Here is a 26,594-nt window from a genome sequence, read left to right on the forward strand (position 1 = left end):
TTCATTCTCATGAACTCCAGCAGTGAGTCCAGCGGCCATCTCTCCAGTGGCCAATTTGCCTTTATATTGAACATCTCCCCCTTCCTCCCTCCTCATCATCTCTCCCTCTCTTTACAGGTTACACCCATTTGGCCTCGGCCACCACCTCCAATAGTGAGTATTTCAGGCTTCTGTGTACCTGTGATTCCTGCCCTGTCCCTAAAAATAGGAGCTGCTTAAACAGCCAAACCTTCCCTCCTTTTACCCCTCCCACCACCCCAATTTGGACGGGAAGGAGTCCAGAGGTTATGCATAGAAATGTGGTCAAACTGGGGACGTAAGGAGTCACCCCTCCTCCCCACTCCCCACCCAACTGACCCCAGGATAAATGGTGCATAGAAAGAGGTACACATTTCTATAACTAGAACCACCAGTAATGCCACCATTCCCTTAAGGTAACAGTGTACTTTGGAATTTATTCCTGTTTTCTTCCCTCAGTTTCTGTGACATCCACATACTTCACTTCTCTGGCTCCATCCCCCTCCAATAGGCCCACAGGTAGGAGGCACCAAATCCTCTCCCCAAAATCACCCATACTAGATACTTCTCTTTTTGCTCACTCACCTTCCCAGGGGGAGCTCACTCATTTCTGTGGACTTCAGGGACCCCCCCCCAATAGCTCCTTAGGGTCCAGCTGCTCAGAATCCAAACCCTGAGTCCAGCCCACACCACACAGCTGCTCTGACCCTTAGTCCACCCACCTCTTGGACATCATTCAGCCCAGCACCTTGGTCTCTGACCCTAAGTCATCATCTTTTCCCAAACTTGCTTTCTTTCCTCATCACCAAAGACAGAGACGCAGGCGCTAAACCTGACCTGCCCTCTCACTCACCTCCCACCTCCACCTGTCACCAGATCATCTCCTCTCCATGTGAAACATTTCACGAGTCCTTCTCTTCTTTGCATCAGCATCACAAAGCCCTTATTCAGGCAGTTTTTGCTGGGATGATTGCAGCTGCCTCCATTCTGACCTCCACACAGTAGCTGCAACATCCCTCCCAGTGTACCTCTGTCTATGTAATTCCTGTCTTGTTGACAATCTTTGGATGGCCACCTGCTCTATCAGTCACACCCAGACTCCTTGCTGCATAGTCACTGCCCCCCTTCCTGGGCGCAGAGGCTCCCTCCAGTCTCAGGTCACACTCCCCCATGGTCACAGTGATGGGACTTCAAGTTCCTTGAGTACAATGGCCCGGTCCTCCTGCCAGGCCTTTACCCAGGCTGCAGTCTTTCCTGCTCAGCTCCTGTCACCTCACTCTTACTCTGCCTTTGGTAACACCAGAAATGATGCTTCCACTGAGAACGTTTCCTGGTCGTTGATGGCGTGTCTGTCTTTGAGTGGCACATCTCCGGCTGCCCTGCATCATAATGCTCTGGCCCCTCTTCTGGTCACAACAGTGAGAGACTCTGTCCTATTCATCTCTGAGCCACAGAGCCCAGCACAGAGACACTCACACAGTAGACGCTCAGTAGATACTCACTGAATACATGAGTGAATGTTCCCGATGTCTTAGCAATTCCATAACGTGCTCTCCTTCAGCTCCTGCAGTCCACGGCGGTACTTAGTCCACTGCTGGTGCCCCATGATTAGAACCCAGACACCCCTGCAGTTTACTGTGCTCCCAGGTGACATATTTCTCTTCCTCCCCTACTGCAGCTACTGGCCCTACCCTGGTGTTCTTCACCCTGAACTTTACCATCACCAACATGCGGTACACAGAGGACATGGGGTACCCAGCTTCCTTGAAGTTCAATTCCACTGAGAGTATCCTACAGCAGCAAGTGAGGGCCCCTCGATGACCAGCACCAGCCCCACTTTATGCCTGCCCACAGCCTCTTGGTCCTTCTGCTCATCCCCCATTTTTCCCCTCCAGCTGCAGCTCTTGCTCAATAAGACCAGTGTCGGCCCCCTCTATTCAGACTGCAGACTGGCCTCGCTCAGGTGAGACCCTTAGATAGAGTAACTTATCAGGTCAGGTGGACCTTCATGCACCAGCCAGCAGGGCTCAGTTATTGGGCATGCCCTTGGCACTGCGGGCCTCCAGCACCCTCCATGATGCTTCCATGCCTCCTTCAAGGCTTAGAAATGAGGCATCATATTTATAGTTCACGTAATTCAGAGAACATTTTGTTTTCAGTGAAGCTTCTCCAATAGAGAACTACTGCATCCTGTCTGCAAACTCTAGTTAAAATGTTTTCTGTACCTAATTGTAAGAGTTTGTCTCAGATGAGAGACATTTAGGTGAGCCCTGACAGGGCTTCAGAGCTACCCCATCAGCACTCTCTCATACTACTCCTTCCACTGTACGGCTTTCCACACCCCTCTGTATTCCATAACTCACATCCTTCCTTCTCCAGGCTTGAGAAACATGGAGCAGCCACTGGAGTGGACATCATTTGCACCTACCGCTCTGACCTTGCGGTCCCCGGGCTGGACAGAGAGCGGCTGTACTGGGAGCTGAGCCATGAGACCCACGGTGTCACCCAGCTGGGTTCCTTCACTCTGGACAGGAACAGTCTTCATGTCAATGGTGAGGGGCTTAGCTGCAGCCAGATCTCTTTCCCAGTCAGGGCTCTGCGGTGCCTCCATTTCTCTAAAGCGAGCTTTTCTCCATCTGTTCTGGGTTCAGTCTTCCTTGTGATGAGGTAATCACTGGGCCCCGCCACCTTCAATCTTGTTAGCTGGTTGCCTCCTCCTCGAATATTTCTCCACTGTCTCTTCCCTCTGCTTTTATCACAAACAGTCCCTTTGCCTTCATCTTTTATATTCACCCAGCTCTCACTCAGTTCCTCTCGCCTTCTGTCTACAGGTTACATCTATGGAGCCACAGCCTTGACTCCCACCAGTGAGTATTTCTGGCCCCAAGTTCTTGGGTCTCACTCTCACTTTAGTTTGTGGAGTATGTGTTCTCCTTCACCTTCTGTCTTTGGTGAGGGGAACATCTGAAGGGCCCCTAACTCATCCCTTCTCTTTCTCCCGGGTTCTGGTGGAGCATTCCAGCCCAGGGTGAGAAAATCTTAGACACCGATACGTTTCCCCACCACATTCTGACCCTCATGTGGTTTTTACTTTAGTTTTTCTAAAACCCTGCCTTTGGTAGTCTTTTCTTATCCTTCCATTCATATCTTTGTTGTTATCAGAGTTTCTCAACATCTGTATTACACCCGTTGTTCATTGATGTCTAGTGAACATTTATTTCAACTTACTACCTTCCAGGCACCATCTAAATTACATACTGGATTAGTCACTCTGGCTGCCATAACACAACACCATAGACTGGGGGGTTCGAATGACAGGATTATTTTCTCACAGCCCTGGAAGCTGGAAGTCCAAGGTCAAATTGCAGGCAGGACTGGTTTCCTCCGAGGCCTCTCTTCTCAGCTTGCAGGTGGCCGCCTTCCTGCTGCCTTTCCCATGACGGCCCCTCTGCACACACATTCCTGAGGTCTCTCTGTGTGTTCTAATCCCCTCTCCTTATAGGGACATCAGTCAGATTGGATGAGCACCCCCGCCCCACTAAAGGCCTCATTTTAATTTAATTACCTCTTTAAAGGCCCTGTTCCAAATACAGTCACTTACAGAGGCAGTGGTTGGGTTACAACGTATGAATTTTGAGGGAGGACACAATGTATCCCAAAACATATACACTCAGTCCTTCCATTCGCACTATAACCATGTGACTTAGTTCCATTTTACAGATGGGAGCACTTGGGCTCAGAGAGGCTGCCAGCCCACAGGGCAAGTAAATAATAGAACCCAGAGTTCCCGTAGCTCCAAAGCTTATGCTCTAACTCTCCATTATGAGTTAATTTATCCCAAAAGACATGCTTATTTTCGGTGCACACCTACTATGTTTCAGTGTATGGGCCAAACTCTCTTGGCATCTAAAGCACTGCAATGAAAACATGGTAGGTTTTTAAGAGATAACTGCCCTTACATTAGGAGTGTTTTCTCAAACTGTCCTTGGGTCCATCACGGGCCTCCTTTACTTTTTCCAAACCATGACAGGGTTCTGGGCTCCTGAGGTCCAATAACAACCATCTTTTCCTAAATTATTTTAGAAAAAATGAGCTAAAGTCAGCTCCATTGACTGTGTTTTGTTTATCATTATCCAGTCCTTGGAATAGTTCCTGGAGCATTATAGGAACAATTCAATGCCCATGGAGGGAACATAAAATGGATGGATGGATGTGGGTGGGTGAGTGGGCGGGTGGATGGATGAAAGGAAGAGGTGATGAATGAAAGAAGGCAAGGAGAGAAGATGGATGAGCAGATGGAGGAAAGAAATGATAGAAAAAGAGAAAGGAGGAATAAAATATGTATAAAATAAATGGAAGGAAGAAGAGAGATGGGAGAAATAAAAGATGGATGGATAGATGGAAGAAAGGGTATGGGAGGAAGGATGAATAGAAGGATACATAGGAGATATAAACGGGAAGAAGTAAAGAAGAGAAGCGTGAGGTAGCTAAGAAGGAATGATGGTTGAAAGGATGGATGGATGGAAGGTAGAAGGAAGAAATGGAGGGAGGAAGGAAGAAAGGTAGGAAGATCCCATAGATGAGTGAACAGATAGACAGAAAGATAGAAGGAAATATGGACAGAAGGAAGCCATGAAGGAGTGATGAGTAGAGTAGAGAGAGGGAGGAAAGAGGGAAGGGAAGCTTTCTTCCCCAGAGTTTTTTCTTAAATAAGTATTCAACCCCTGCATTGCTTACCTATTGTAGAGTCAAGCCATGGGGCTGCTGGTCTTACCTGCATCATATGTTCTACTTCTACTGGGGTCTACGTAGGTCATCCCAACTGTTTAACATTGTACTAGATGCATGAGTCTGAGCAAGAGCACAACAGGGATGGTCACAATTAAGGCCTGGAGTTCAAACCAGACTCCTCTCAGCCATGTGACCCTGGGAAAACGATCATTTCTCTACTTTGGTTTCCTCTTTTATTTAATGTGGGTTATTCTAGTACCCAACTTATACTTATCCATATAAAAAGCTCCAACATAGTAAGAAAATATTTGCTTATTAATTTTCTGTAATAATCTTCACACAGTGTTTACTCTGGGCCCAGCACTGTGCTTAAGCACGCTACAAAAATTAACCTGTTTAAACCTTATCATAACCTTTGAAGTAGAAATCATTATTAACTGATCTTATAGTTGAGTAAATTGAAGTATGGAGAGGTTGGTTTTAGCTGCTAGGATTTTTAAACTTTCTAAATTGATGCATAGAAGTTTGACATACTTGGTTGTAATGGCAGGAGAGATGATAGATACATCTCCTGCCCTCACAACCAAGTATGCCAATCTTATATGCAGTAGTTTTAAAAGCCAGCCACTCTCGTAGATATAAATAGAGATTTAGATATAAATCTCTCTATCTATCATCGAAAGAAAGAGAGAGATTGAGGCACAGAGAGACAAAGGTAGAGATGGGGAGCAGAGAGAATATGAATAAAAATATCAGGGGTCATCAGTTCCCCATCAGTGTGGCAAGTTGGAGACTTTTCCCTGGGAAAGTTCAAAGCCACAGTGTTTTCACAGAGCCCTGCACTCCTGCACCGGGTAGAAATGGCCCATCTTGATGCCCCCACATCATTAAACCTGCTCTTATTCACTGCTGGAGTCATCTCCATTAACAAGTGACCCTCAGTCTTATTAGGAGAAGGACATGGGTCCCATGAATCCCCACTCTTAAGTAGACAATGGACCCCCTCAACCTCGCTGAGTCTTGGCTCTCTCTGCACCTACCATAGCTATGGAGGTCAGTGAAGAGCTATTCACGATGAATTTCACCATCAACAACCTGCGCTACTCAGCGGACATGGGCCATCATGGCTCCCTCAAGTTCAACATCACAAACACCCTCATGCAGCATCTGGTGAGAGCCCTACTTACTCCTCACCCCTCTCCATGACCCATCACAGGAACTGTTGCCTGCCTCTGACCAACAACGGCTTTCTCCTTCCTCTCCAGCTCAGCAAGTTGTTCTGGAGGAGCAGCCTTGGTCCCCGATATAAAGGTTGCAAGGTCACCTCATTAAGGTGAGAACACTCCCCTCTATAGGCCACCACCAAAGGACATGGACTTCTGCTTGTAGGGATTGTCCTTGGTTGCGGCAGGCTATTTGTGGAGGGTCCTTTTCTGCATCCATTTTAAAAATATTACATTATTAATTTTTTATATTATGATAAAATACATATAGATACAAAATTTAAACTATTTTAAGTGTACACTTCAGTGACATCAATTACATGCACAATGTTGTACACCCATCATCACTATCTAGTTTCAAAACTTTTCATCATGCCAAGCAAAACTCTGTACTGATTGGGCAATTACTCTCATGTCTCTGGGTCAGTTTTTGTTCTGTTGGCATTTATGAAGTACTTCTCGATTCACATTTTTATTCAACTAACATGATGGTACAGCACCTCTGAGGCAGGTGGTAGATATCACACTGACAAGACAAGCACTGACTCTACCCTCATTTAGTGGACAAAACAGACAGGAATCAGGAGAATAAGTATTGAAATGAAGTGCTTTCAAATGTGATAATGTGATGTGAAGCATAAATAAGTAGAGAGTGATAGGAAAGGAGCTTTACCCAGGGGAAAAGGGTAGCCTCTCTGTGGTGGTGACCTCTGAGTTGTGTCCCAACTGGCAAGAAGAATTTGGCCCTGAAAATTGTTTCAAGCAGAGAGGACAGCATGTGCAAAGGTCCTGCTGTAAGAATGAACTTGGCAAGTTCTATGAACAGCAAGGAGGCTGATATGGCTGGAGCAGATAGAGAATAAGAGAAAGAGATGAAATTTGAAATATCATCAAGGTCTACACCATGGAGAGTCTTGAAAGAAGTTGATGTTTTTTAATTGTGGTAAAGTACACATAACATAAACTTACCATCTGAACTATTTTTAAGTATACAGTTTGGTAGTAGTAAGTATATTCACATTGCTGTGAAACCAATCTTCAGAACTTGCAAAACTTAAATTTTGCATCCACAAAACAATAACTTCCCATTTCTCTCTATCCCCAATCTTGGCACCCACCATTCTACATTCTGTCTCTATGAATCTGACTACTTGGGGTATCTCATATGAATAGAAGTATGCAGTATTTGTCTTTTTGTGATGCTTATTTCAATTACCATAGGTCTTTAAGATTTATCCATGTTGTAGCATGGCAGAATTTTCTTTCTTTTTAAGTCTGAATAATTTCCATTGCATGTATTTATCACATTTTACTTATTAATTCATTAGGACTTTGGTTTTTACATGGAACAAACAATGTGATAAGTGCTGGAAGTTCAGCACAATAGCAATGAACTAGACTGTCCCACTAGGAGGTCACCATCTGGAGGGAACAGGGACAAATAATATATGCTCACATAGTGGGTGACCAGGGTTGTGATGGGGGGATCACAGGGTATGGTGGGAAACAGAAGAGGTCCCTGACCCTCCTGGGAGGGTTTTGGAGGAAGAAGAGGTGCCTAAGTTGAGATCTGAAAGATGACCAGGCAATTGTCCAGGTAAGCAGAGAAGAGAAGAGACTTCTAGACAGAATTCTCTGCAAGTGCAAAGATCCTGAGGCGAGAGAGTGTGGCCATGTAGAGAAATTGTAAAAGGCTTAACAAGGCTGAAACACAGGATCTGAGGTGTGCAGTCACCACAGGTGAAGAGGTGCCAAGTGAACTGCATCCCCCAAAGGTCAACCTCTTCTTTCCCAGGTCTCTGAAGAATGGCGCCAAGACAAGGGTGGACTTTGTCTGCACCTACCGCCAGCTCCCCAGCGGTCCAGGGCTGCCTGCCAAGCAGGTGTTCTATGAGCTGAGCCGGCAGACCCATGGCATCACTCAGCTGGGCCCCTATTCTCTGGATAAGGACAGCCTCTACCTCAATGGTCAGCAGTTCTCCGCCCACTTCACTGGGACCACCCCTGACTCCAGAGGGTTCCCATTTACCAGTTCTCTAGGGGAAAAGTTGAGATAAACTCGGGTGTGAATCTCTACTCCACACTGATTCTTCTCCCTCCCCTCACCAGCCGCCCTGTAAGGCTGATCTTTGATTAAACCTATTTTACAAATGAATAAACTGACGCTTAGAAAGGTTAAGTAATTTTCCCAAGTGGGTGGTAGTTTGAGAGTTTTGAAGCCAGGTCATGATCCCCCATTGTCAACATCTAATGCCATTTTTTCTAGGAGATATTTGGGGAAAGGATATTCCACATCTCTCTCCTCTCCCTGCTCTTCTCTCACCATAGACCAAGGATAGACTTCTGTCCTGGGTCGGGGCCCTGTGCCAGGAAGGAAGGCAGGCACTCTGAACATCTAGCTGGGGTGGGGAACGTCCAGCCCGCAGGCTGTATGAAGCCTACAAAATCAGTACCAGCTAACATCACACACCTCACCAAATTAGCCTGACCAAATATAGCAGGCTAATTTTTAAGTTGATAATTTTGTATGGCCTTCAAATGATGTTATAAATATCCAAATGGCCCTTGGCAGAAAAAAGGTTCACCACCCTTACAGGGGGTCCAAGCTTCAGACACACTGGCCATCAGCCTAGAATCCAGGAGGCAACAGCGTTTAAGAGGGTGACCCTCATATGGGGTTCTGAGAGACAAAGCATGGCCGTGGTAGGTTGATTGGAATAACTCAGCTTCCCTCCTCCGTCTACAATCTGGAAATGGTACTTGGCAACTCACACTTTCTTATTGCCATGGCCCCATCAGATGGCCGGGGAGACATTCTGGTCCTTGATGACTCCCACTTTAGCAAGCAGGGAAGCAGAAGTACAGTGGAAGAGACCTGCACATACCCACAGTAGGTTTGTGGCCCATCTGGGGCTTGGTGTTCTGAGTTCACATCTGTTGCCTTTGCCTTGGCCATTGCAGGGGCCCCCTTAGGATTTCCCCGCTTGGAAACAATGCAACATATAGGCTTCATTTTGTTCACTCACTCAGCATTTACCAAGCATCTACTGTGAGCCAGGACTGTGCCTGGCACCATGGACAGAGACAGGCGGGCCACATGCACAGCCTGTCCTCATGTAAGCTCCAGTGGGGCAGACTGTTTTGTTCAGGGTGTATTCTGCAAATGTAATGGAACTTGGGACACAGTAAGCCTCAATAAATGCAGCATTCAGTGGATGGAGGGATAGATGGGAGGGAGGGTGGAAGGGAAGACTGGAGAGTATGGACATGTGGGAGAATAAATGTGTGAGTCTCTTGTTGGGAGCATGCTGGATAGGTAGATAGGAAAGGGATATTTTTAATGGAAAGATCAGGAAAACCTTTATAGTAGACATGACACTTGAGTCTCATCTTAGAAGATGCATAGATGCTCACCTGGTACACACAGGGAAAGGAATCCAGGTAGGAGCCCCGCATGGCCAAATGCATGGAATACCTGGGATTGTTCTTTCACCTCCCCTTACATGTGACTTGTTTGTTTCCAGGTTATAATGAACATGGTCCGGACGAGCCTCCTACAAGTATGTGCCTTTGCCTCTAGTGCCCATTTCAGCCTCCATGGGTCTTGAGCCAAACTTTTCTCCTCTCTGACAAAGAGAGCTTGCCCCAAACTCAGGTCATTCTTCTGAATGGGGCCAAGGTGTCAATGGGAGGAAGAATGCTGAGTCCTTGGCCTCTTTTTGGACCTGCCTCCATGGTATTAGCTTTCTAAATCTCCATATCCCTTCAGGTTTCAGTAAGAAATTTGAAAAAGAACTCCCTACAGAGATAGAGGTTGAAGTCAGATAGTGACTTTGGGTTCATGCTTCCTGACAACAAAATCTCTTACAGGGGCCTCAGCATCAAGCTGCAGACTTCAGGGGCTGCTCAGGGGTTAGGCCAAGCTTGCCCATACACTCATCCAGTGTCCATTTGTATATCTTGTCACCCATCTGTTCTTCCATTATCCCAGTTACTCCTTCTCTCAGATGCATTCTTTTCTCCTTCTGTTCCTTCCTCCCTCCCCATCCATCCTTCCTTCTCTCTCTCTTCCTTTCTCAATCCATCCCTCTTTCCTTCCTCCTTCCCTCCTTCTCTCTCTCCTTCCTTCCTTTCTTCCTTTCTTCCTTCCTTCCTTCCTTCCTTCCTTCCTTCCTTCCTTCCTTCCTTCCTTCCTCCCTTCCTCCCTTCCTCCCTTCCTCCCTTCCTCCCTTCCTCCTTTCTTCCTCCTTTCTTCCTTCCTTCCATTCATTCATCCAGACAACCATCCTTCTACTTATTCACCTGTTTGTTTTCTTTCTATTTTTCTATACATTTCTCAACTTTTCTTCTTTGTGCTTTTTCTTCTCTCCTCTTTGACCATCTGTCCACCTATCCTTCTGACCATTCACCTGTTTGTCCTTCCCTATTTCTGTTCTCCCTCCTTTTTTCCTTCTATCTCTACAACTTCTCTTCCTTCTCTTTATTCTTCATGCTTTGTCTTTGACCTTCATTTTTTTCATTCCTCCTCTGTCCATCCAGGTATCCCATTTGTCCGTCCATTTTTTACCCACCCATCTATCTGTCCTCTTTGTTCAGTCTCTTTATCATTCACCCACTCTCACTCTCTTGAATTAATTTCATTTACAGGTTTGCTCACCCCTGTACTCACACAATCATACCTTCTGTCACTCTCATTTATGATACAGCTGTGAATGGTTTTTCTGGGACAGCCTCTGCTGGAGCCCAGGAGAGCCTGATGGGCTTTTCCCACTTTGGGAGTTGCAGGGGCAGTGCTGTCTCTCCCTGATGACTGCTGTTTTTACAGCTCCTGAGCCAGACATCACCTTCCTGCCCACTTTATCATCACCTGTGCAACCAGAAGCAACCACAGGTATTTGAGAAACCTCCTTTCCTTTCTAAGAAAAGTTCAACACCAGACAATTGTCACACAGGAACTGGGAAGCTAGAGTATGAAATTTGGTTTTAGGGAAATCAGTTACACCAATTCAATTTAATGCCTGCCCTGTTGGAGCCTCCAGGCTAATGAGATTATCAGACCATTATAACACAATGTGGGATGTTTCAGGAAGGGACATCTGGTGACATTTAAATGGGAAGAGCTTTCTGGTGAGTTTCACCCCCACAGAGCCTTTAAGAATGAGTAGGGTCTGGCTGGTGTGGCTCAGTGTAATGAGCTTCCTCCCGTGGACTAAGAGGTCCTGGTTTGATTCCTGGTCAGGACACATACCCAGGTTATGGGCTTGATCCCCAATAGGGGGCGTGAGGAAGACAGCAAATCAATGTTTCTCATGAGGATGCTTCTATCTCTCTAAAAAAATAAATAAAAACATATTTTTTAAAAAGAAAAAGAATGAGTAAGAATGCTCTAGGCAAATAGGGCATGGAGAGGGGATTCCCTGGCAGGCGGATTCCATGAGCAAAGGTCAATAGGCACTAACAGCATAGTGTAGAGAATTGAGAGGGATTTGGTTTGCCTGAAGTACAAAGCTTAATATGGAGTAGATGGATAGATGAAATGGAAAGATTGGCAAGAACCAGTTTGGGAGGGGACTTGAGTGCCAGGTCAATAAACTTGAAGCTAATGCTGAAGGCCATACAGAGGCATGGGTGGTATAGAGCATGGTGACCATAGTGAGACTTTTAGGTAAGAAAATTTCTTCCAGTATTCAGTGTAGGGAGCATCTTTTAGACAGGGTGTCCAGTGAGCCTGCTGGGGGTAGTGGTCCAGGTGAGAGAAGGTAAGAACTGGGCTAGGAGAGGATGGAGAGAAGTGATGTATATGAGAGTCATTCCACATGTGGAATTGGTATTACTTGGGGGTCAGGTGGGTTTATATCATATTACTGAGTGGAGATTATGGTTTTAACTTGACCACATTGGTGGGTGGTGGTGGTGGTGCTGGAAGAGAAGACAACAGATTATTATGATTGCAAGACTCTGATCTGGGCTCAGGCCAGCTCTCGATGACTGCCATATATCCCCTTCTCTTCTTACAGCTCTATCACGCAATCTGGAAACCCTCACACTCAACTTTACTATCTCCAACCTCCAGTATTCAACAGACATGAACAGTGGCTCAGCCACATTCAACTCCACCAAGAAGGTTCTGCAGCACCTGGTGAGACCCTGGTCCCAGGAACTCCTGGTGGAGTAAATCCTACCCAGCCCCTCACTCAACCCCCTGCTCATCCTCTTCCTCCTTCCTCTCCAGCTCAGATCCTTGTTCATGAAGAGCAGTCTGGGCCCCTACTACTTGGGTTGCAGACTGATCTCCCTCAGGTAAGATTCTTTCCCAAGCATTTGCCAGTAATGACCACGTTTGGTGACCATTCCCTTTTCAATCTTCTCACTGACCTCTCAGGTGCTTCTCCATCTTTCTGGTCCCCACACTTAGAGGTTTCAGGCTCTCTCTCTCTCTAAAGTTCCCATAACCTCTCTCTCCAGGCCTGAGAATGATGGGGCATCCACCAGTGTGGATGCCATCTGTACCTACCTCTCTGATCCCTTGGACCATGGGCTAGACAGAGATCAACTTTACTTGGAGCTGAGCCAGCTGACCCACAATGTTACCCAGATGGGCACCTACACCCTGGTCAAGGGCAGCCTCTTTGTCAATGGTGAGTGTTTATGCTAAACTTAGATTTACATTGATCATCACATGTCTTGGTTCCATTTTATTTCCTCTTTAAGAAATCAGTCTAAGCTCTGACTGGGAGACACCCTCCCCAGACTCCATAGGGAGGGTATTTCCTGTTATTTCAGGTAAATAAAATAAAATTCTTTAACCAAATTAATGTAATAAATTTTAATTCAAAGTCAAAATTACAGACACATGATATTTATTGGGCAGGGTTTCTTCTAAGCGAGGTTCCTCTATGCCAGTCATTCTCACCCAGGGACAATTCTGCACCCCCCCCCCCTACACACACACACACACACACACACACTGGGCAATGTCTGTAGACATTTTTAATTGTCACAACTGAGAGAGTGTGCTACAGGCATCTAGTGAACAGAGGTTGAGATGTTGCTAACATCCTTCAAAACTCAGGAGAACCCCATCGCCTGGAATTTCATAGCCCTAAATGGTAGTAGTTCAGAAGATGAGAAACCTGCTGTACATGGCCCATAGTCCCTAGATAGGCACTACACCAACATCATACTTTACTGCAATTACTTGTTTAATTGTCCAACTCTACAAAATCAGGTTGTGTCTACTGTAGCGCTGCATCCTCCTTTCTTAATATGTTGGTACATTGTAGTACTCAAGGAGTGAGTGAGTGAGTGAGTGAGTGAGTGAGTGAGTGAGTGAGTGAATTAATTAATGAATGAATGAGTGAACAAATGAAAGATGAGAATCTCAGCCCCTCATTTCTGGGTATCTACTGCAATTCCCATTCGTTCATTTAACAGACACATATGTGTGACAGTTCTGTCCCAAACCATGTGCTGGGTGGGTATGGAGATAAAAAACACAGCTTCTGTCCCTGAAAAACTCATAGTCAAGGATACTTCTTAGGGACACAAAAACTGCAGCAATACCATATAACTGTTTTCTATGAGATCAGAGATGAGGGTAGGGGGCAAGTCAAGAAGGACTTCCTGAAAAATATTATGTGTCCAGACTTGTGCTAGGCACTGGGTCATGACAAGAACAAGATAGATGGCTGGGTCCCTGCTTTCCTGGAGCTCCATGTCTTTGGGCTTCTGAAGCATGAATAAGAGTTTTCCAGGAAGAGAGGAGGGCAGAAAATCATTCCAACAAGTGGTAACTGCATAAGCACAAGCAGAGAAGCTCAGCTCAGGAGAATCCCTGTAAAACTTGTTTTTCTCCTCTTTGGGTGACTTGCCATTTGGAAACCCCACAGTCCCCAGGTTGTAGACCTGATTTTGGCTAATTCTGAGAGAAATCAGAAGCTCTCTGTGATACCATGCTTTTGGGCTAAAAGCTGAGCATCTTCACATGTTTTTCCTCCTTTTTCATGGCCATAGGCTATGCCCCCCAGAATTTATCTATTCAGAGTAAGTATCAACTAAATTTCTGCATCATCAACTGGAACCTCAGCAATCCAGACCCCATGTCCTCTGAGTACATCACCCTGCTGAGGGACATCCAGGACAAGGTATGGTCTCTCTCATCCATCTCATCTCTCCTTGCCCTGGGTACCCCCCTCACTCCTCTAACTAAGTGAGTGTTTCAGCACTTTACTTTATCCAAGTTTTCTGAGTTCTCTCAGTTTCCAGAGGTAGAGCTGTGGCTGCCTTCCCCATTTCCCAGATGGGCAAAGCGAGGCTCAGAAAGGGGTCACTCAGTGAGTTGGAGGCAGACTCAGGATTTGAACTCAGGTCTTCTTTGCCCCAAGGCCTATGTTCTTTCACTGGCTCCAGTGGCTGACTCCAGCCCTAGAGACCTCATCTCACCCGCTCTCCCTTCCCTTTATTCTAGGTCACCAAACTCTACAGAGGCAGCCAGCTACAAGATATATTCTACTCCTGCTTGGTTACTGACTTGAAGTAAGTTGAGATTGGAAGCGTTGGCTGAGCTGGTAGCTTGTGGCTCTGAGCTCCTGTGGCACATCTTTGAACTGGAAGTTACTGACATGGGGCCCATTCTCCCTCCATCTCTGTCACCGATCATACCATCTTCTTCCATATATCTTCAGGTGGTGGGAGAAGGATTAACGTCATGGAGCCACTAACCCTTAGAACCTACCACCTTCTCCTCTTCTGGACACTTTCAACCAAAATCAGCCCAATAAGATTTGTCATGGCCAGGCTCCCTGCTGAGCAATTTTATGCATGATCATCTCATTTAATTCTCATCACAGCCCCTTGAGGTGGATACAGTGATTGTCCCCATTGTTCAGAAGGGAAAACTGAGGCTCAGCAAAGTAAACAGCCCAGGAACTGTCTGAGATGGGTTTGCAACCAGGTCTCTGAGGTATGGGACAAGGAACTAGGAAATCTGCACTAAAGAAGAGGATCATTTGGCACATTGTTTTGAATATTGAGGTTGAATATTGAGCTTTGAATATTTCCAGACTTCAGTTTCTTTGCATTTAACATGAGAATAGTTATAATAATTCCTTCCACCACAGTGATGGTGAGGGAGTGTGTAAATCACTTCTTAGGGGTGCCTAGTAGATGTTCATGCTTATTACTGTTATTACTTCTATTCTCAAGTCCTAAAAACCTTCCCTTCTTGGTCAGGGGCTCTTCTCCATCCTGTGGGAAAAGGCAGCCAGATGCTCTCCCTCAGCTTGCCCCTAGGTCTTTGAATCCTTAAGCAGGAGCTCAGGGGACACTGCTGGTGTTGGATGCCAGCTGAGTTCCTGTGATCTCTGACTCTAGGTTGGGCTCCATGTCAGTCACCGTCCAGGAACTGTTCTCCTCCAGTGTAGACCCCAGCATGGTGAAGCAAGTCTTTCTAGACAAGACCCTCAATGGTTCATCCCACTGGCTGGGTGCCACCTACCATTTGGCAGATATTCAAGTGACAGGTACAAGATGGGGGACCGGTTTCATGGCTTGTGGAGATGGGTCTTTGAGGAAGGATGAGTCTTCTCAATAGCAATGGAATGGACATAGGCTCTGGAGGGAAAAGTGGTACTTTTTGGAAGCCTGTGTTGATGACCCATGTTCATGGCAGTTGGTCACCCAACAGGAGGTAGGAAGAGAACGTGCAGCAATTACCCTCAAGGGAATGTTTATTTTTACACATAAATTTTTCCAGCCCCAAATATGGAGGATCCTGAGTTGCCTTCTTAGGCCCTCTAATTGTGAGTCATTCATTCTTTTATTAATTCAACTAATATTTAATCCAAGTAAATAGGTTTTGATGATACACTGTGAAAATGTCTATAAGGGGCTTTCAAGAGCCTGTGGGAACCTCAAGGAGGGACACACATTCCTTCCTGTCTTAGAATGTTTTCCTAAGGAAATGATAAAACTAAGATGTGATGGAGAATATGACCTAGCCTATGGGAAGAGACAGATAGCTGTAAGAAGTATGTTGTGGCTTATGAATGCACTTTGACATGGGAGAGGTGACAGTGGAGGCTAAAGAGGTGGTCAGGGATGTCTTTGGGCACTGGAATGGTTTGTGGAGGAGCACAGCACACTCTGAGTTTTGCTTTCAAAAGCTCATCCTCTGGGTGCTGTGTGGAGAATGGATTGGGAGGGGGAAGAAGACCAGAGGAAACAAGACACATTAGGAACCTAGGTCAGCAGAGGTGTGTGACAGATGCCTACTGGGGCGGTCACTTGTGCTTGCCAGCTATGCTTCAGAGAGGCCCAGTCTCCTCTCCCAGACATCCTAGTAAACTCACAATCCTTGATGGAAAGGGGGTTGAACAGGTAGATAGATGAATACATTCAAGGTCGACAGGTACATGGAGGGTCTTCTGGAACTCACCTTAAAAAACCTAGTTCAGCCCTGGCCAGTTTGGCTCAGCAGTTAGAGCGTCAGCCTGTGGTACAGAGAGACCCAGGTTTGGTTCTCGATAAGGGTGTGTACCTCGGTTGCAGTTTGTCCCCTGCCCTGGTTGGTTGTGCAGGTGGCAGCCGCTCGATTTGTCCCTTTCACATCGATGTTTCTCTCTATCTATCTATCTATCTATCTATCTATCTATCTATCTCTCTATCTCTCTATCTCTCTATCTCTCTATCTCTCTCTCTCTCTCTCTCTCTCTCTCTCTCTCTCTCCCTATCTCTCTATCTCTATCTCTATCTCTATCTCTATCTCTATCTCTATCTCCCCCCCCCCCAAGTCTATCTGAACAAAAAATGGAAAAATGGAAAAATGTCCTCGGGTGAGGATAAAAAAAAAAAAAAAACCTAGTTCAGAATGTATTATCAGAAATTAGTAGACTGGCTTGCTAAAACCTTCCCCGGGTATGGAAATTTTATACTTTCTTTTTATTCTAGAAGTAGAGGCATCAGTTCATCTGCCAACAGACAAACCAACAAGCAGTCCCAGCCCTCAGCACTTCCAGCTGAATTTCACTGTCACCAATCTATGCTACGTCCAGGATATAGCCCAGCCAGGCACCACCGCACACCAGCGGAACAAGAGAAGTATGGAGCATGCGGTGAGAATTGACTTGTGTCCACTTTGTCCCCATGTAGGGGCTGACCTGTGGATGCTAGGAAGTCAGATGGTGACTTTCATAACAATTTATAAAGACACGTTCTTATTCCCATCTTACAAATGAAGAAATAGGCACAGAGAGGTTCACTAGATGTTCCAAGGTCATGTAGCTAAGTCATACCCTAGAACAAGACTTCTTTTTTTTTTATATACATATCTTTACTAGTCTTTGTTGAGCCAAGAAAAAAAAAATGGAGAAGTTTTCTCAGTGGTTGAACATTCTCTGAGGCCACCCAGCCCAGGATTCTGATGAAAGAAATATTACCCTGTCTTTCAGCTCAACCAGCTCTTTCAAAACAGCAGCATCAAGAGTTATTTTTCAGACTGTCAAGTTTTGGCCTTCAGGTGAGTTCCAAATCAGGACCTGATGACTCTGTTAACTTCTCTTTTATATAAAGGACATTTGTCTTATTTAGTAAGAGTATCTGTCCCTATGCTACAATCTCTCAGTTTCTAGCTGTTATAGAAGAGAGCCCTAGAAATATAGACCTGTTATTTTAAAAATACCTCAGCAAACCTGGCTGGTTTACTCAGTGGTTAGAGCATCAGCCCACTGACCAATGCGTGGCAGGTTTGATTCTGGTCAAGGGCATGTACCTCAGTTGAGGTTCATCCCCACCCCTGGTTGGGATTATGTGGGAAGCAGCCAGTCAATGTGTTCCTCTCATGACGATGTTTCTCTCTGTCTCCCTCTCTTTCCCTCCCACTCTATCTGAAGATAAATAGAAAAATACCCTTGAGACTCTAGTACACTGCTGGTGGGAATGCAGACTGGTGCAGCCACTATGGAAAACAATATGGTGTTACCTCAAAAAATTAAAAATTCAACTTCCATTTGACCCAGTGATCCCACTTCTAGGAATATACCCTAAGAAGCCTGAAACACCAATCAGAAAGAATATATGTACCCCCATGTTCGTAGCAGCACTATTTATAATAGCTAAGATCTGGAAACAACCCAAATGTCCATCAGTAGACAAATGGATAAAAAAGCTGTGGTACATATACACAATGGAGTACTATGCAGCTGTAAGAAAGAAAGATCTCTTATCCTTTGAGACGACATGGAGGGACCTGGAAAGTATTATCCTACGCAAAACAAGCCAAACAGAGAAAGACAAGTATCATATGATCTCACTTATTTGTGGAATATAATGAACATAACAGTCTGAGGGATGGGGTAGTCCCAGAGACATGAAAGTGGAGTACAGACTGACAATCCCCAGAATGGGGTGGTGGGGAAGAGATAAACCACAGAACTTATATGCATGTATGCGTGAACAGTGGACATGGACAACAAAGCTGGGGACAGGGCGGGGAGGGAGGGGGATGGGGGAATCAGTGGGGCAAAAAGGAGAAACATCTGTAACAAAAATAAATTAATTAATTAAAACACTGTGAAATAAAAATAAATAAATAAATAAAAGCACACCAAAAAAAAAAAAAAGAAAGAAAGAAAGAAAGAAAAATACCCTTGGCTGAGGATTTAAAAAAAAAAAAAAACCTCAGCAGAAATGGAAGTGTCTGTTTCTGGGGCTCATGGGATATGGATTGTAGAATACATGTCTTAAGAAATCAGCTCCTGATTCCGCAATCCATATAAGATGGGGGCTTTCATGAGATGAATTAAAACCCAGCAATCTAATCCTGTTGTCCAGGAGTATAGCCACAAACCTTGTGGCAGTTAAATTTTTTATACACCTATTGAGATGTTATTCACATTCTGTGTGTGTGTATTTCTCAGAGTTTTCCATATACAGTATCACATCGTCTATAGACGTAAATAGTTTTACATCTTATTTTCCGATCCAGATACCTTTCATTTCTTTTTGTTGCCTATTGCTCTCATTAGAACTAGTACAATGTGATTAATGTATGAGATGAGTGCAGACATCACTGTCTTGTCCCTGGTCTTCGGGAAAAATGTTTGTCTTTCACTACTGACTATAATATTAACTGTGGGTTTTTCTTGGATGCTGTTTATCAGGTTGAGAAGGTTTCTTTTTAAAATCTCCAGTTGTTGAGTATTTTTTTTTATCATAAAAGACCTGTTTTGTAAAATTCGTGTGTGTGTGTGTGTGTGTGTGTGTGTGTGTGTATTGAGATAATATGGTATTTGTACTTTATTCTATTGCTATGGTGGATTACATCAACCAATTTTTTAACATATTAAGCCAACTTTTTCAGGTAGAAATAAGCGATAAAGACCTTTTCAAGTCTCTCCTGGGCATGCACCCAGACCTGCACTCCTGTGGCCTTCTAGAACCCTCAAATACATTGGAGAGTTTCAAAGCCCACTATGGACATCTCATTCCTCCAATTATTCTCTTATGTTTTTGGCTCACCTCTTGCCTGCCTCAACTAATATTGCTCCCTCATGCAGCTACAATGCAAAACAGTGACCACTGATTAATTTTAGGAAGTTCCCTGGGGATAGGCTTTCCTTGTTGAGTAAGCTCTGAGTCAAATAAAGGCAAGTCCTGAAAATGGGGATATTTCAAGGGGTTACCAGACAGGTCAAATAAAAACAAGTTGGGATTCATCTTTGAGGGAGCTCCAAACCCACTATGTCTACTTGGCTGCTGTTTTTCAGTTACCATGGTTCTGAGAAGTCCCTGAGACAGTGTGAGAGCAGACTGGGGATAGTGCAGGCTATAATGCCACGGTACTAACTCCCTCTATCATGACTCAGGCATTCTTCTTAACTAAACACTACTCAGTTTGCTGCAAGCCTTTGGTTCATTTGTGCACATTTGAAAAGTTGATTTCAACCATTTTTACTGTATTCTCATTGCTTTTATGGATTTTCAGAAGTCCTTACTTCAACATTTCAAAAATGTTCTCCTTGTGGCTATTTATTTAAAAATTAATTACAGCCCGGCCAGTATGGCTCAGTGGTTGAGCATGGACGCATGCACCAAGAGGTCACTGGTTTGATTCCCAGTCATGCCACATGCCCAGGTTGGGGGCCAAATCCCCAGTGGGGAGCATGCAGGAAGTGACCAGTTGATGTTCTCTCTCATCGATGTTTCTATCTCTCTCTCCCTCTTCCTTCCTCTCTCTAAAATCAATAAAGAAAAAAAATTTAATTTAATTACATTATATTACATGAGAAACCCAGTTCTTCACTCACACATACTAGCCACATTTTAAGTGATTGGTAACAACTTGTGGTCAACAATTATTATATTAGACAGTGCAAATCCAAATGTTTACATCATTGCAGAAAGTTCTCTTGGGCAGGACCTAGAACAGGGAAACTAGACTCAGGACAGAATTTCAGATACCTCTGCATCCCTTGTTGCTTCCAGGTCTGTCACCCACAGCAACCACACTGGAGTGGACTCCCTGTGTCATTTCTCACCATTGGCACAGCAAATGGACAGAGCTGCCATCTACGAGGAATTCCTGCAGCTGACCCAGAATGGCACCCAACTGCAGAACTTTACCCTGGACAGGGACAGTGTCCTAGTGGATGGTAAGGCTCCTGGTCATTGGGGCAGAAGTAGGGGGTCTAACTTCTACACCCGTAGACTTTCCTGGAAATCTGGAGGCTTGGGGATGAGTCAGCATTGAACTTTCTCAGGCTGGCAGGAGGTAGCACAGTCCCCCTGGCTTTACCCACTATTGAGGGAGAGGAAAGGCTACCCAATGGGACACAGGAGGCCTTTGCCTTCACCTAGACTGCTCTGTGCCCTCAGTCTTTGTCCTTTTTCCACTGTGGACTTCTGTGTCCTTATCTGTATATTGAAACCCAGTTTACCAGATGGTCAGTGAGGGCTTTCAGCAGCAAACTATTTGTGAGCCAACCTTGACAGTTGTGATGAGATAGACCTGTTTTCTGGTTCACAGGCTGTATAAAAACAGGCAGTGGGCCTGAGTTGACCCATAGGCTGTAGTTTGCCCAATAGAACTTTTGCAATAATGGAAATGCTCTCTGTCTGCTGTCTAGTCCATTAGCCATATTGAGTTATTGAATATCTGACATATGGCTAATGGGACTGATTTTTTTTTTTATTCTCACCCAATGATATTTTTTTTCCATTGATTTTTAGAGAGAGTGGTAGGAAAAGACACACACACAGAGAGAGAGAGAGAGAGAGAGAGAGAGAGAGAGAGAGAGAGAAACATTAATATGAGAGAGACATATTGATTGGTCGCCTCCTATACGCACCCCAATGGGGCCTGGATCAAACCTGCAGCTGAGGCATGTGCCCCTGACCAGGAATCAAACCCATAATCCTTTAGTGCACAGGCCAACATTTCAACCACTGAGCCACACCAGCCAGGGCATATGACTGTTATTTTTATTTTTATTGGTTTGTAATGTAATGAGGTACTAGATTTTTAAATTTTATTTAATTAAAATTAATTGTAATTTAAGAAGCCCCTTGTGGCAGCTCTGTATTGGATAGCACATCTTAAGAAGAGGGCTAGGGAGAAGTTGTAGAAGTAGGGGACCTGCGACCCTCTCCCCATGCCCAGTGGGTGCAATGTGTCCCTACCCTCATGAAGTTTATGTTGTAGTTGAAAATAACAAGAATAGGCAATTGTCAATAGTAAATTATTTGATGAAAACCAATCCATACTTGGGAGTGACAATCAGAGAAGGATTCCTGGGGGAAATTATCTTGTAAGTGCATCCTGGAAAATGAGTATAAAACAATGTGGTAAAGGAGAAGGGGGTGAGAAGAGAGATTGTGAGTGGGAATTTACATATGTAGAGAGATACCTTGTGCTTGCCAACCTGGATGAACCATTTCTCCTGATGATCATAAGATGGTCCAGCCCACTTTCAGTCCTCTGTGCTCAGAGGTATGAATTAATACACTCCTGTAGTGTGATAACGGCTTTCCGTTATGTCGGCCATTACATCTCATTTTTCAGAGATGCAAAGTGAAACGAAGTGAAACATCATGATGTCTGCTTTAATATTTCAATGAAAATATGGAATGAGGCAAGAGTGGCAAGTGTTAATAATGTATGCATCAGATGAAATGTTTTTAACTGGATGAAATATACATTGCTAAAACTCGGTGATGGATGTTTATGATATGTTTCTATTTTTCTCTGTGTTTGAAGAGTTTTATTAAACAGAGTAAAATACACTCTCATTCATTCTCCTTTTTATTCACTTTCAGGGTATTCTCCAAACAGACATAATGCCCTGACTGAGGATTCTGGTAAGCCTCCCAGCAGCCTCAGGGTGGGAAGGGAATGTCTTGATTTTGTGCCTCATCCAAGAGAACCAGGCACACAAGAACTTAGATGAGAACAACAGTTGGCCAACCCATGTCAAGAACCATTGAGGCACAGTGGGGAGAAAGCAAGATCCCTGTGGGAGATGAGAGAAGGTGACTCAGCTTAGCACTTGTCTCCCCAGACCTCCCCTTCTGGACCATCATCCTCATCTGCTTGGCGGGACTCTTGGTGCTCATCACATGCCTGATCTGCTGTTTCTTGGTAAGCGAGGAAGTGATGCTTGTCTTCTTGCTATTGGGTTGTAAGAGTTTTTTATACACAGTCATGTATCACATAGCAACATTTTGGTCAACGATGGGACACATATATGATGTTGGTCCCATAAGATTATGATAGAGCTGAAAAATTCCTACCACCTAGTGGCATCATAGCCATAGTAAGGTCCTCGCAAAACACATCACTCAAGTGTTTGAGGTAATGCTGGTGCAAACAAACCTACTGCATTTCCACTTGCATAAAAGTATAAATTGTGTATAGTATATAATACTTGATACTGATAATAAAGGATTGTGTTACTGGTTAGGTATTTACTATACCATACTTTTTGTCATTATTTTAGAGTGTACTCTTTCTACTTATAGAAAGGTTTGCTGTACAACAGTGTGCGTGTTATACTGGCAGTAGCCTCCTATATCTTGTGTGTACTGTATCTCTTCATTGCATCATTTTTCTTGCTTGGGTTAATTGTGTGTTGTTTTGTACAGCAACAAGCTATACAGGCAATCACTTAGCAACACCTTTCTCAGAACATACCCTTGTTGTTATGTGGTATATGACTGTATTAGAAACACAAGTCCTCTGATGGGCACATGTTTTGCAAATGCTTTTCCAAGGTTTGCCTGTTTCTTTTTTTAACAGCAGTAGTCATTAGGGGAATATAACTAAACATCATGAATCTATCATAGTGGTAGAGTTACCACTACACATGAAAATGACTATCACAAGTTTTGGTGAGTATGTGGAGCAACTGGAAGTCTTATACAGTGCTAGTGAAAAGTAGCTTTTTAAAAAAAGTTACATATACCTACCCAGCCACTGCACTCCTAGGAATTTATCCAAGGAAAATAAAAGCTTACATCTATACAAAGAGACATGTACACAAATGTCCGTAAGAGGTTTTCATGGACTAGCCCAAAATGAAAACCAGCCAAGATGCCCACCAACAGGTGAAGGATACATAAACCATGGACCAGCCCCACAATGGGATCTTCTTCAGCAATGACAGGCATAAATCCCAGCATAGCTATGCTGGGTCAAAGAAGCTAGGTAAAGATGATACTGTATGATCCCATTCATATACAAACTTCACAAAATACTAGCAAATATCTAGGGATAGAAATCAGTTCAGTGCTTGCCTGGGAATGAGGGTGTGTCTCAAATGGCAGACAATGAGGAATTACAGAAAAGCATGAGGACGCGTTGGGGGTGATGGGCGTTCCTTATCTTGATTGTAGTGACAGTTCAATAAGTTATCATCGAAACATATCAAATTGTTCACTTTAATGTACACAGTTTATTATATGTCAGTTATACCTCAATTAAGCTACAGTGTGGGGAGAGGAAGGGAGGGAGGGAAAGAGGGAGGGAGGGAAGAATATAAATGGTTACTAGAGGGGAAAATGGTAGAACTAATGAGAGTGAAAAGGGGAGAGAAAAACAGAAAAGATGAAAGAGGGGAAAAAAAGGACTGATGGAGAACATTAAATTAAAAAAGGAGAGGGACGCGCCTGGTCTCCGTGGCTCTGTCCATCTTCTCTGACAGTCTCCCACACTTGGGCAGCTGGACAGTCCATGCTGAGGCCCTCTCCTTACCTTCACAGGTCACCATGTGCCTGCGGAAGAAGAAGGAAGATTTTGAGATTCAGCAGCAATGCCTGGTACCTGCCACACCTAGACCACAGGAAGCTGCAATGACTAGATCCGCCTGAGGCCCCTGTTCCCAGCCAGGGCCAGGAGGAGCTTGGCTGGAACACGGATCAACCACACTGGTCCGTCACAGTCTCTGGTCCTTCTTAATATAGCCCTGTCTGGTCCACAGGAAACTGAGATGAAATTCTTCCCCTTCATTAAGTCCTGAAGGCAACTGCAAGTTCTGCCTTGCAGTTTTGCATCCCTTTATCCCTCAGGAACACCAGAATTGGCAAAACTGGAGCAGAAATTGCCACTGTACAAAACCGTATCCTCTCCAGGGTGTGGCTTCCCTTCTTAGGAAACTTTGGAACACACCTGAACTGACTTGGGTTAGCGCCACACTTACCTCCATTCCTCCGGTGTTCCCACCCCAAAGCCCTGGCATCTCAAGCTCCCCTCGCACTACTTCACTCTCTGAAGTTCAGATTCACGCCAGGACTTCCAGGTCGACCTGCCTCGGTGCCACCTCTTTCCTCACGGTTCTCCAAGATGGAAGATAGGCCAGGATGGAAGGAATGGGTTCAACGGGACTCTGCATTCAGCTCTGGAACTTGGGGCCTGAAATGACTGGCTATGTGGGAAGACTGAATTGAGAGTAACACCCAGGCTCTAGAAAGATGGTGTGTCTGCTTTGGATGTGGAGATGAATAAAACTCAGGGGTAAATGTGAGAGAATGAGTCTTTTTTCATGTTTCTCTGCACAGAATCCAACAAAACAGTGATAGCGGAAGCTCCCCAATATGCAGCTCAAAGCCTCTTAGGCATGGGCTGGCTGTGCTGTCCTGCTGGTGGTTTGTAGAAACTGATTATATGATTCAACACAGTTTGCAAACGACCACAGCTGAAGATACTCAAGGGCTGAAAATTAAAGTCCCAGTAATGCCCACCGTTCCATATTTTTTGGTGTGAACATCTGCTCTGAGAATGTACTTTCTGAAGACTATAATAGGAATAGTAATAATAACTATCATTATTAACAACTTCACATCTACTAAGTAACATAATTGGCAAGCTCAGAATGCATTGTCTCAGTTGCACATACCACCCTTGGGGCTTTATTCCCACGAAGATATGGTGGCTAAAAATATTAAATAGTAAGGAAGGAAAAATAATTATTAAGAAACTAAACACCTAGCGCTATCTGTCAGAGAAAGAGATAAAGACATTTTCCAACATACAGATAGTCTCAGCTTTGACTTCCCTTAGACCTTCATTGAGAGAACCAGTAAAGAATGTACATCAGGAAGAAGTAATGTGAACCCGAAAGCCATAACAGGAGTCACAAGAAAAAGAAAAAAATAGCCCTGGCCGGTTTGGCTCAGCGGTTAGAGCGTCGGCCTGCGGTCTGGAGAGACCCGGGTTCGGTTCCTGCTAGGGGCATGTACCTCAGTTGCAGTTTGTCCCCGGCCCTGGATGGGTTGTGCGGGTGGCAACTACTCGATGTGTCCCTTTCACATCGATGTTTCTCTCTCTCTCTCTCTCTCTTTCTCTCTCTCTCTCTCTCTCTCTCTCTCTCTCTCTCTCTCCATCCCTCCATCCCTCTCTCCCCCTCCCACTCTATCTGAACAAAATATCCAAAAATGTCCTTGGGTGAGGATAAAAAATTAAAATTAAAAAAAAGTGCTCATTCTCTTTCACCTAATATTTAATAAAAAAAGAAAAAGAAAAAAAGAAAGGTATAAAAATTAGTATTAGCTTTAAAGACAAGACATTAAAAACACATTCTACTAAAACTCAAGATGATTACATGAGAGAATAGAGGAGAAAAGATTCAATTAAAAATAACTAATTTTGCCCTGGGTGGTTTGGCTCAGCGGTTGGAGCGTCGGCCTGTGGTACAGAGAGACCCGGGTTCGCTTCCCGCTAAGGGCATGTACCTCGGTTGCAGTTTGTCCCCGGCCCTGGTTGGTCGTGCGGGTGGCAGCCACTCGATGTGTCCCTTTCACATTGATGTTTCTCTCTCTCTCTCTCTTCCTCTCTCTCCCTCCCGCTCTATCTGAACAAAAAATGGAAAAATGTCCTCGGGTGAGGATAAGAAAAAAATAAAAATAAAAATAACTAATTTTTAGGGAATATATAACCATAGATAGTCCATTATTGTTTAACACATCTCCTCAGAATCTGACCAACCTGTCAGGCAAAGTAGGTGAGGAGAGGCCTCTGGTCAAGATGGCAGGTAGGTAAACACTGTGCTCACCTCCTGCTGTGACATCAAAATTACAACTAAATTATAGAACAACCACACTTGAGAACCACCTGAAGTCCTGGAACAGAAGTCC

General features: G+C 44.5%; 1 protein-coding gene across 1 annotated transcript in view; it reads left to right on the forward strand.

The window, feature by feature from the left end:
• Positions 1-24,932, forward strand: part of MUC16 (mucin 16, cell surface associated) — a 143,488-nt gene extending 118,556 nt beyond the window's left edge. The window contains 23 exon segments of the mRNA XM_036282229.1: positions 118-153; positions 1,697-1,821; positions 1,914-1,981; positions 2,398-2,570; positions 2,850-2,885; positions 5,795-5,919; positions 6,015-6,082; positions 7,768-7,940; positions 9,497-9,532; positions 10,798-10,863; positions 11,990-12,111; positions 12,205-12,272; positions 12,438-12,610; positions 13,986-14,116; positions 14,440-14,507; positions 15,345-15,493; positions 16,920-17,083; positions 17,420-17,487; positions 20,454-20,620; positions 22,284-22,325; positions 22,526-22,605; positions 24,225-24,277; positions 24,279-24,932. Coding sequence (XP_036138122.1) covers positions 118-153; positions 1,697-1,821; positions 1,914-1,981; positions 2,398-2,570; positions 2,850-2,885; positions 5,795-5,919; positions 6,015-6,082; positions 7,768-7,940; positions 9,497-9,532; positions 10,798-10,863; positions 11,990-12,111; positions 12,205-12,272; positions 12,438-12,610; positions 13,986-14,116; positions 14,440-14,507; positions 15,345-15,493; positions 16,920-17,083; positions 17,420-17,487; positions 20,454-20,620; positions 22,284-22,325; positions 22,526-22,605; positions 24,225-24,277; positions 24,279-24,318 — 2,231 coding nt within the window. The 3' untranslated portion in view covers positions 24,319-24,932.
• Positions 24,933-26,594: the final 1,662 nt, after the last annotated feature.

The sequence above is a fragment of the Molossus molossus genome, unplaced genomic scaffold (genome assembly GCF_014108415.1).
Source record: "Molossus molossus isolate mMolMol1 unplaced genomic scaffold, mMolMol1.p scaffold_m16_p_4, whole genome shotgun sequence".
Taxonomy (NCBI): Eukaryota; Metazoa; Chordata; class Mammalia; order Chiroptera; family Molossidae; genus Molossus; species Molossus molossus.